General features: G+C 40.4%; 1 protein-coding gene across 3 annotated transcripts in view; it reads right to left on the minus strand.

The window, feature by feature from the left end:
- The window catches only part of TBCE (tubulin folding cofactor E), a 75,407-nt gene that overhangs the window by 32,416 nt on the left and 30,891 nt on the right, over positions 1–12,100 (minus strand). Inside the window, exon 2 of one of the 3 annotated variants that reach the window (XM_075532200.1) lies at positions 9,614–9,690. The exons of the other annotated variants lie outside the window; for them this stretch is intronic. Coding sequence (XP_075388315.1) covers positions 9,614–9,690 — 77 coding nt within the window. The remainder of the gene's footprint in view (positions 1–9,613; positions 9,691–12,100) is intronic. 3 annotated transcript variants of the gene reach the window in all.

Consider the following 12,100-nt stretch of genomic DNA (forward strand, 5'->3'; position numbering starts at 1 on the left):
TCCTCCATTTGTCTCCACTAAGCCCTGCTGATCCTTAACACACAGAATCATGAGCATTAAATGATTGTATTAAGTCAGCACATTTTTATATGGATTATCAAAGCAATAGCTAACTGAAATAGATGTGGATAAAATCACTATTTTCACAAACCTCTAACAAAAATTCAATACTCCTTCAATTACAAATAAGGCAACAAATCTCAGTACATTGTAAATGACAGAAACTAAACATTTTTGAAGTTAATTTATAGTTGCTACTGATCTATCACAGAACTAAAAATCATTTCTTTTCACAATACTTCAAAATTTAAGTTACTATACTTGTCATTAGATTTTAAAAAGTCATTGCCATTGAGTCAATGGCTGATTCATACTGACCCCCCCCCCCAAGTGAGTTTCCAAGAGTGTAATTGTTTATGGAAGAAAAATGCCAAGTTTTTCTCCCTTGGAGCAGCTGGTGGTTTCAAACTGCTGAACCAGATTTTAGGAATAGTATTAATGGATAAAGACACAGATAACTTACTATGTCTAACATAATTATAAACCATATTTGATTACTGTATATCAATATCTGATTTCTTTTGTAATACTATATACTTTATTTTGTTTTTAAAATAAAAATTTGAAACCATGAGGGAAAGAGAAAAATACACACAGAAATTACACAAGAAGGGTTATAAAGAAGCAGGATATGAGTTAGGCCTTGACTTTTGTACCAAGCATAGAGGTTCTATACAAAAGTGGTAGTATTTTTGTCCTACCATAAGTAAGCTCTATTATGTAAATAAATAAAGTAGCACAGCAAAGGCAGTGATACATAAATAATGTGCATAAAATAAAATGTTTTTAGAACCATGACATCTTAAATTAAAAAAATGTGGCTTGGGGTCGTCCCCAATCCCAACTTTTCTTTCAGAGGACTGAACTGAATGTGCAGCTCCAGAAGAGGGGCATGTCTGATCAGAGCACACGGGAGCAAATGAAGGGTGAGGAAGAGAGAGTGGAGCACATGCTGGCCCACAAAGCCTTGAGGATGATATTCCCGCTCAGAGCAGACAATCCACAGAGAAGACCACATGGCTGGCCCCACTGTGAGACACGAAATCCCTCACTGGCCAAAGCCCTACAGGGGAAAACACTGGAGACAGTGTGGGAATTCCACCCGATCTGATCCCATCACACCGAGACAACACAATAAGGGCGTGGAACAGAATAACAAGAACAGAGCAACGAAGTCCCCAGGGAATGCCAAAAATAGACTTTGATGCCCCAACAAACATCCTTCACTGACCCATAGTGCTACAGGGGACAACACTAGAGACACAGTGTGGGAACTGCACCCTATCTGACCCCACCACACTGAGGCGAAACACTAAGGGTGTGCAACAGAACAGCAAGGGGAATAGAGCAGCGAAGTCCACTTAGAATACCAAACATTGGCTTTTGGGCCAGGACCTGGCAACCCATCAGACTCGACTAGAAAACACTCATAAAGGTAAACAGACCTTGACTTATTTACAGGTTCCCCAACCCCCGTTGGTTTGTTGTTGTTGTTTTGTTGCTTGGGTTTGCTCTGCCTTCTTTTTTGTGCATATTATAATCTCTGGAGGTCTATCTAGATAAGATAGAAGTGATAAATAATCTGGAGGAGAAAACAACAGGATTGACCATTCCTGGGGGGGGGCATAGGAGAGGAGGAGGTGGGGGAAAGGAAGTGGATGTTAACAAACCCAGGGACAAGAGAACAACAAGTGATCCAAAATCGGTGGCAAGGAAGGTATAGGAGGCCTGATAAGGTTTGATCAAGGGCAATGTAACTGAGGAAATTACTAAACCCAAATGAAGGCTGAACATGATAGTGGGACAAGAAGAAAGTAAAAGGAAAAAGAAGAAAGAACTAGGAGGCAAAGAGCACTTATAAAGGTCTTAATATAGGCATGTACATATATAAATATATTTATATATGACAAAGAGGTGATAGATCTATGTGCAATATTTATAGGTTTAGCATTAAGGTTGCAGATGGACACTGGGCCTCCACTCAAGTACTCCCACAATGCAAGAATACTTTGTTCTATTAAACTGGCATTCCTTGATGCTCACCTTCCCAACATGATCACTAAAGGCAAAGTGGGTGCCTAAGCAAATATAGTAAAGAAAGCTGATGGTACCCGGCTATCAAAAGTTATATCACCTGGGGTCTTAAAGGTTTGAAGAAGCTGAGAAGCAACAAAGCCCACATGGAAGCAGCACACCAGCCTGTGTGATCAGGAGGTGTTAATAGGATCAGGTATCAAAGAACAAAAAAATCTTATCATTGTGAATGAGGGGGAGTGCAGAGTGGAGACCCAAAACCCATCTGTAGGCAACTGGACATCCCCTTACAGAAGGGTCATGGGGAGCAGACACACCAGTCAGGGTGCAGTATAGCACCAATGAAACATACAACTTTCCTCTAGTCCTTTAATGTTTCCTCCCACCACTATCATGATCCCAATTCTACCTTACAAATCTGGCTAGGTCAGAGGATGTACACTGGTACAGATAAGAGCTGGAAACACAGGGAATCCAGGACAGATAAACGCCCAGGGCCAATAATGAGAGCAGTGATACTAGGAGGGAAAGGGGAAGGTGGAGGAAAAAGGGGGAATTGATCACAATGATCTACATATAACTCCCTCCCTGGGGGACAGACAACGGAAAAGTGGGTGAAGGGAGACATCGGTCAGTGTAGAAGTGAAAAAATAATAATTTATAAATCATCAAGGGTTTGTGAGGCAGAAAGGGTGGGGTAGGGAGGTGAAAAAAAATGAGGTGCTGATACAAAGGGTTCAAGTAGAAAGAAACTGTTTTGAGAATGATGATGGCAACAAATGCACAAATGTGCTTGACACAATGGATGTATGTATGGATTGTGAGAAGAGATGTATGAGCCCCAATAAAGTGATTTTTTTTTAAATGGGAAAATAAACACACAAACCATAAAAATCATAATCCCTAAATGTCTATTTTTTAAAATGATGATAATAAACACATCAAGAAGAGATAAATCTGTTTAATGGTATGGTGTGTGGATTATGCACATACCATAAAAAGAAAAGAGACCCAAAACAAAGCCATACCCAAGGTGAATGGGGGAGGGTGGCATGGAGTGGAGATCCAATGTCCATCTGTAGACAATTGGCCATCCCCTCACAGGGAGGCCACAGGGAAGAGATGAGGCAATCAGATGCAGTATAGCACTGATGAAACACACAACTTTCCTCTAGTTCTTTGGTGCTTCCTTCTCCCCACTATCATGACCTCAATTCTACCTTACAAATCGGATTAGACCAGAGCATGCACACTGCTACAGATAAGAACCCGCAACACGGAATCCAGGATAAACCCCTCAGGGTCAATAATGAGAGTAGAGATATCAGGAAGATTAGGGGAGGTGGGGGGAAGAAAGGGGAATCGATCACAAGGATCAAACTATAACCTCCTCCCAGGGGAAGAATAACAGAAAAGTGGGTGAGGGGTGACAGAGAAGAGTGTAAGATAAGTAAATAATAATCTATAACGTATCAAGGTTTCATGAGGGAGGGCAGGCAGGGGAGGGAGAAGAAATAGGGAGCTGATATCAGGGGCTCAAGGGGGAAGAGAATGCTTTGAAAATGATGATGGCAGCATATGTGCAAATGTGCTTGAAACACTAGAGGAATGTATGGATTGTGATAAAATATGTAAGAACCCCGAATAAAGTATTTAAAAAAATCTGTTGTTGTTAGGTGCCATTGAGTGGGTTCTGACCTACAGCATCCCTATGCACAACATAATGAAACACTGCCCAGCCTTGCCCTCAGAATTGTTCCTATATTTGAGCCCATTGTTGAAGGCACTATGTCATTCTATCTCCTTGAGGGTCTTTTTTCACCTCCCCACTACTTTATTAAAAAAGGTTCTCTTCCAGGGACTGTTTTCTCCTGGCCGCATGTACAAATGCTTGCTATCCTTGCTTCTATGAAGCATTCTGGCTGTTTTTCTTCCAAGAATAATTTGTTTGTTCTTTTGGCATTCTACAATACTTTCAATATTCTCCACCAGCACCGAATTGAAATGTATCAATTCTCCTTCAGTCTCCCTTATTCAACATTCAACTTTCACATGCATACGAGACAACTGAAAATGCCAGGGCGTGGGTCAGGTACTCCTTGCTTTTCAACACTTTAAAGATGTCTTGTGCAGCAGATTTACCCAAAGCAAGGTGCCGTTTGTTATCTTCACTGCTATTTCTATGAGCAATGATTGTAGATTCAACAAAGATGAAATGGTTTAAAATTTCAATCTTTTCTCTATCTTGATGTTTTTTACCTATTCGCCCAGTGGTGGAGGAGGATTGTGTTCTTCTCTACACTGAGCCATAATCCATACTGAAGACTATAATCCTTGATCTTCATCTACAAGTGCTTCAAGAGCTCCTCGCTGTCAACAAGCAAGGCTGTATCTATCATCTGCATATCACAGGTTAACAAGACTTCCTCCAATCCAAATATGAATTCTTCTTCATATAATACAGCTTCTCTGAATTTTGCTAAGCATACATATTATGCTGAGAGAATACAATACTGACACATACTTTTCCTGATTTTAAATCATCTAGTATGTCCTTGATATGTTTTCACAGCTGCCTTTTGATCCGTGCAAATTCCACAGGAGCACAATGAAGTGTTCTGGAATTTTCATTCTTCTCAAGATGAGCCATACCGTCAATTACCCTGGCAGTTAATAAAACACAAGTAAACATCTTTTTGGTATTCTCTGCTTTGAGTCAAGATCCATCTGATATCAACAATACCCTTTGTTCCACCTGAACCTCTGGCAACTAGGTCATGTACTACTACAACTATTGTTGGATGATCTACAGCAAAAATTTATTTATATGCGCTATCATTAATATTGTTCTCTAATGAGCATTCTGTTGGCTTACCTCTCATTGGAATAGGTACAAATATGGACGTCTTCCAGTCAGTTGGCCAAGTAACTGCTTTCCAATTCTCCTGGCATAAATGTGATTGCTTCCAGTGCTTCATCATTTTGCTACAATAGTACAATTGGTAGTCCATCAATTCCTGAAGCCTTGTTTTTGGTAAATACTTTCAGTGTAGCCTGAATTCCTTTCTTCATTACCATTGGTATTTATTTATATACTCATGTTAGGCAAGCTAGCACAGGGCTGGGGAATGTCCATTAACACATGCCCAGAGAGCCAAGTCACCGGAACAAAGGAGTGGCGCATTGTACATGCTCAGAGGTTCAGGTTTCCCGCAGGTAGACATGGGTGGGCGCTGAACCTGGATTGGCCCACCTAGGCCACCTGGATTGGCACACCTAGGCCAGGTGAATTCAATTCCGCCCATGGGGTCAATCAGGGGTCGTCCACCATGCCTCCCCATGGAATCCTTGAAAAGGTAGGAGCCCAGATTCGAGCGACAGACTTTTGCGTGACACCGAGCAGCTTCCAGCTAGGCGGCATGTTTGCGAGGAGTCCTATGGGTGCCGTGTAAACCTGAAACTTCTTCTAACTCTCATAAAACTCACTTGGATCACGAACCAGGCTTCGGTGTGAATTCTTTCTCGCGCGGAGCCAAGGACCGAGGTCTAGATCTAGCTGCAGAGAGCTCTAACTAACACTACCTCCTGGAATGGTGGAATGCTGAGTAGTTCTTTTGGGTACAGTGAGTGTGGATTCTTTCCAATTCTTTTGATATTCTTGCATCATTCAATATGCTTCCCATAGAATATACCAGTATTGCAACTCAAGGCATAAATTTGTTCTTGAGTTCTTCCAGTTTAAAACGTGTATGTTCTTCCTTTCTGTTTTTCTAACTGTAAATTTCATTATGATATTTTACTTTGTCTTCTCAAGCTGACCTTTGAAATTTTTCTGTTAGCAATTTTCAGAGTCTCTTCTGACATCCATTTTGACCTTTTCTTTCTATATAATGACCTTCTGCTTTCTTCATGAAAGATGATGACCTGTCATTAGTGTTCAATGTGTCAAATGTGTTCTTGCGATATTCTCTAAATTCAGGTGGGATATCCTCAAGCTCATATTTGGCTCTCATTGATTTTTATACATTTTTTTCAGCTTCAACCTGAATTTACACAGCCAGCCCCTGATCTGATATTGAGGTTCCCAATTGTCTCTCCCCATAGAATGGTCAATTTGATTTCTGAGTATCCTATCTGGAGAAGTCCATGAATATAGTAATTGTTTGGGTTGTTGAAAAAGGTGTTGGCAATGTACAAGTCACTGGTCTTGCAAAATTCTATCATGCAATTTCCAGCTGTATTTCTATCACCAAGACCATACTTTCCAACTACTGTTCCTTCAGCTTTTTCCAACTTTTGCATTCCAATTGCCAGTAATTATCAACATGTCTTCATTGCACTTTTGATCAATTTCAGATGGAAGATGGTAGAATCCTTCAATTTCTTCATCACAGTTTTGGTGGCCACAACCTGTCTGAATTACATGAGGAGGAATGTGGCTTCTGGATTGAAGGCAGGCTTCTTAACGTGCCATACACAGACGACACAAGCTTTACTGCTGAAATGACGGGAACCTGAAGCACAGGCTAATGAAGGTCAAGGCTTCCAGCCTTCAGTGTGCATTATAACTAAATGCCAAGAAGACCACAATCCTTGCGGCTGGGAAAACGGGTAACATTATGATAAAAGGAGAAAGTGAGGAAGTCGTGAAGAATTTTGTCTTGCTTGGACCTACAGTCAATGCTCATGAAAGCAGCAATCAAAAGATCTAAACTCATCGCAATAGGTAAATCAGCTGCACAGCACCTTGTATTTAGAGTACTGAAAAGCAAGTAGGTTACTTTGAGGAAAAGGTGAGCCTGACCCAAGGCACAGTATTTCCAAGTACTTCATATGCTAGTAGAATTTGGACATTGAATAAGGAAAACCACGGAGGATCAATACATTTGAATTGTGGTACTAGAGAAGTATATTAAAATACCATTGAATGCTAAAAGGACAAGCCAAGCGGTCTTGGAAAAAACATGGATAGAGTGCGTCTTTTGTTTTTATCGTTTTATTAGGAGCTCATACAACTCTTATCGCAATCCATACATACATCAATTGTGTAAAGCACAATTGTACATTCATTGCCCTCACCATTCTCAAAACATTTGCTCTCCACTTAAGCCCCTGGCATCAGCTCCTCATTTTCCCCCTCCCTCCCCACTCCCTCATGAACCCTTGATAATTTATAAATTATTATTTTGTCATATCTTGCCCTGTCCGACGTCTCCCTTCACCCACTTTTCCGTTGTCCGTCCCGCAAGGAGGAGGTCACATGTAGATCCTTGTAATCGGTTCCCCATTTCCAACCCACCCTCCCTCTACTTTCCCAGTATCACCACTCACACCACTGGTCTTGAAGGGATCATTCACCCTGGATTTCCTTTGTTTCCAGTTCCTATCTGTACCAGTGTACAGCCTCTGGTCTAGCCAAACTTGCAAGGTAGAATTGGGATCATGATAGTGGAGGGGGAGGAAGCATTTAGGAACTAAAGAAAAGTTGTATTTTTCGTCATTGCAACATCCACCCTGACTGGCTTGTCTCCTCCCCGAGACGCCTCTGCAAGGGTATGTCCAGTGGCCTACAAGTGGGCTTTAGGTCTCCACTCCGCACTCCCCCTCTCATTCACTAGATTGAGTGCTTCTTAGAAGCAAGGATGGAGAGACTTTGTCTAACACATTTTGGACATGTTGTCAGGAGCAATCAGTCCCTGGAGAAGATATCATGCTTTGTAATGTAGAGGAGCAGTGATAAAGGAAAAAGCCCTCGAGGGCATAGATTAACACAGTGGCTACAACAATGGTCTCAGGCATTGGAACAATAGTGAGGATGGTGCAGGATGGGCAATGTGTCCTTCCATTGTACATAACATTGCTATGAGTTGAAACCATCTCAATGACACCTAACAACAGCAGCTTTGGTGTTGGTGCATAAATTTAAATAATAGTTGTATTGGTCGGATTTCCTTGAATTCAGATAGATATAATCCTACCATGGACAGTTTCGTACATGGACAGATCTTGAAATGTGCTTATGGATGATGAATGCAACACCATTACACTTGATTGTCATTCCTAGCATAATAACCCAGAAGATATTCTAATTCTAAATGGCCGGTTTCAGTCCATTTCAGCTCACTAATGAAAAATATATTGGTCTTTTATGCGTTCCATTTCACTTCTGATGACTTCAAGATTTCTTAGATTCGTACTTTGTACATTCCAACTTCCGATCATTAGATGTATGCAGATTAGTTGTGTCCATCAACAAATGAAGATCCTGAAGGCTTTACTCCTATAGGCTTTACTTCATTCAAGCCACTATGGTTTACTCTGCTTTGAGAAGGCAGCTCCTTTTCAGTCATATTTTAAGTCCATTCTGGCCAGAGGGGCACAATCCCCAGCATTACCTCTGACAATGATTTGCTTCCAATTCATTAGACCTTCAGTATCTGAATTGTTTCAGTCCTGTGCATAAGGTTTTCAGGGGCTACTTCCTCTGAAGTGGGAGCCAATTTCTTCTTAGTAGTCTGTTCTTAGTCTGGAAGCTCCACTGAAGCCTATTTGCTTTAGGTGACTCTTAGGGCATTTGAAATACTAATGACATAGCTTTCGGTATCATAGCAACACACAAGCCACCACAGTAGACAAACTGTAAAAGTGGTTGAAAGCAGATGAGAGAAAATTTAGGAGTGGTGCTAGGTAGTTAAAAAATGCATGCTATTAGTTCAAAGGCTAGCATCAGAGATTAATCTTCTCTAGAACATTCCCGGCAGGTTTCACAGAAAATAACTCAGGAAAATAATGAAGCTTGCTAACAGAAATGAGTGGCTCTTAATAACAATGAATCTCTAAAAGATAAACTGTAATAGCTTACACTGACTCCATGATGGCTGTAGATTAATAAAAGGATATTACATCTAAACACTGAAATCATGAATTCTATCTAGAGGGTCAAATATTGGCTGATACAGAGAGAGAGGGAGAAATATCTAAAATGTCTTAAATTAAAGCACTAGGTTTGGTCAAGTTCCTTCCTCCTTCAGTCCTCCAATAATATAGGTACATACCCAAACCAGTATCTTGACCACGCCCCTTACAAAAATTTGAGGCTCTGATAAAGCATACTTGACAAGATTCAATCTCCCTACATACCCATAGAAAGAGACCTTGTGGTGCCATCTAGCTCAGAAGCAACAAAGCCCACATGGAAGACACCAGCCTGTGTGATCACGTGGTTTCGAAGGGATCAGTTATCAGGCATCAAAGAACAAAAAATCATATCATTGGGTGCACACCTCCATGATACAATAGCTGAGGACAAATGGGTGCATAAGCAAATGTGGTGAAGAAAGCTGATGGTGCCCGGCTATCAAAAGAGATAGTGTCTGGGGTCTTAAAGGCTTGAAGGTGAACAAGCGGCCATCTAGCTCAGAAGCAACAAAGCCCACATGGAAGAAACACACCAGCCTGTGCGATCACAAGGTGTCCAAGGGATCAGGCATAAGGCATCATCAGAAAAAAAAAAACTTACCATAGTGAATGAGGGGGAAATGCGGAGTGGAGACCCAAAGCCCATTTGTTGGCTGCTGGAGATCCCTTCAGAGGGGTCTAGGGAAGGAGATGAGTCAGTCAGGGTGCGATATAGCACCGATGAAGAATACAGCGTTCCTCCAGTTCCTAAATGCTTCCTCCCCCACAACTACCATGATCTGAATTCTACCTTGCAAGTCTGGATAGAGCAAAGGGTGTACACTAGTGCAGATAGGAGCTGGAGGCACAGGGAATCCAGGGTAGATGATACCTTCAGGACCAGGGGTGTGAGGAGTGACACTGGGAGGGAAGAGGGTGAGTGGGTTGGAAAGAGGGAACCGATTACAAGGATCTACATATGACCTCCTCCCTAAGGGACGGACAACAGAAAAGGGGGTGGAGGGAGATGCCAGATAGGGCAAGATATGACAAAATAATAATTCATAAATTATCAAGGGCTCATGAGGGGGGAGAGGGGAGGGAAGGGAAAAATGAGGACCTGATGCAAAAGGTTTAAGTGGAGAGCAAATGCTTTGAAAATGATGAGGGCAAAGAATGTACAGATGTGCTTTATACAATTGATGTATGTATGGATTGTGATAAGAGTTGTATGAGCCCCTAATAAAATGCTTTAAAAAAAAAAAGAAAGAAAGAAAGACCTTGTGGCAGTGAGGAGCCCTAGCAGAGTTGTAGGTTACACTTTGGGCTGTTAGCTGCAAAGTCATTCGTTTAAAAACACCAGCTTTTCCAAGGAAGGAAGATAGACTTTTTACTCCTGTAAAGAGTTGTAGTATCAGAAACCCACAGGGCCAGTTCTACCCTATCTTATAGGTATGAGTCAGAATTGACTTGCTGTCAGTTGCCTTATATCCCCCAAAAGTTGCCATATAAAATTCAGGATGCCCAGTGAAATTTGAACTACAGATAAACAATGATTTTTTATATATATAAATGTTATATAGATTATATACAGTTATGCAAAACTCACTTGTCTATCTGAAAACCAAATTTTGCTATAGTCTGTATTTTCATTTATTAAAACTGACAAGCCTATTTAAAGATAAAGGGTCTCTCTAACAGATCCCAAAAGTCCTATATTACCTTCTTTCTTCTTAGAGCTCTGGAGACTAAATGTTGAACAAAGTTGGCTAAAACAAAACAACGTCAAACCATTGTGTTGAATACATTCCAGCTCATGGCAACCCAACTTGGTTCAGAGTATAACTGTAACCTTATGGAATTAGATCATGAGGCCTTTATTGTATTGCACAGGTGTATAATGGTTAAAACACTTTGATATCCAAACTGCCACTTATTTAACACACCAGCCACTCCATGGAAGAAAGATGTGCTTCTGAAAGATTTACATCATTAGATATCCTATGGGATAGTTCTACTTAATCTTTTAAAAAAAAATTTTACTGTCCTCTTTTTTCCCCCAACAATTTTGTTGGCATACAATTTACATATCATATAATTGAAAAGTTCAGTCATATCAAGGGGAATTGTACAATCAACACCACATCTATCTTAAACATCTCCCCCCAACTCCCATGGTTAAATCGCCTTCTTTTTTAATAAATGACTTTATTTGGGGGTTCATTCAACTCTTCTTACAATCCATGCATACATCCATGTGTCAAGTATATTTGTACATTTGTTGCCATCATCATTCTCAGAACATTTTCTTTCTACTTGAGCCCTTGGTATCAGCTTCTTATTTTATCCCCTCGATCCCCCACAGTTCTACTTAATCTTATAGGATTACTATAAATCTGAAATAACTCAATAGTAGTAGTTACTGATAATACATCTTTTAGTTTATGTACAAAGAATAAAACTGGAATTCACTTTGCTGTCATGGGACCAAAAAAACAAAAACAAAACTCACTGCCACCGAATCAATGCCAACTCATAACAACCCCACAGAGTAGAATTGCTCCTATGAGTTCCCAAGATTGTATATATTTTACAGGACTAGAACGCACTATCTTTCTTCTGTAGAGCGGCATATAGTTTCGAAATGCTGATCTTATAGATTGCAGTCAAACACATTACCACTCCTCCACCAAGCTTCCTTGGGTCAAGGTAGAGAGAATTTCAAAATTCTTAACTCATCAATAGGTGGAAAACAGAACAACTGGGAAAGATGCTGAAAACTGGCTCCCAGTCATAAATTTTGAATAACCTGTAAACTACTATTAAATGATAAGATTATAAATATCAATTAAGTAATAATAGTTGAGGCGATTGCCAAATTTACTTTAGGTACATAGAAGAATAGAAAATATCAGATAGAAATTAAATAATAACCGTAAGTGATCAAAACTCATATTTAGAAAGTAACCTTAAGAGCAAATCTGATCTCCCTAATCCTAAACAAACACACATCAACACACACACACACACACACACACATACACACACACACACACAATCTACTTTGCTTTTAGAGACCTAGAATAAAGAGTCTACAGCCTGGATTTTG

The sequence above is a fragment of the Tenrec ecaudatus genome, chromosome 1 (genome assembly GCF_050624435.1).
Source record: "Tenrec ecaudatus isolate mTenEca1 chromosome 1, mTenEca1.hap1, whole genome shotgun sequence".
Taxonomy (NCBI): Eukaryota; Metazoa; Chordata; class Mammalia; order Afrosoricida; family Tenrecidae; genus Tenrec; species Tenrec ecaudatus.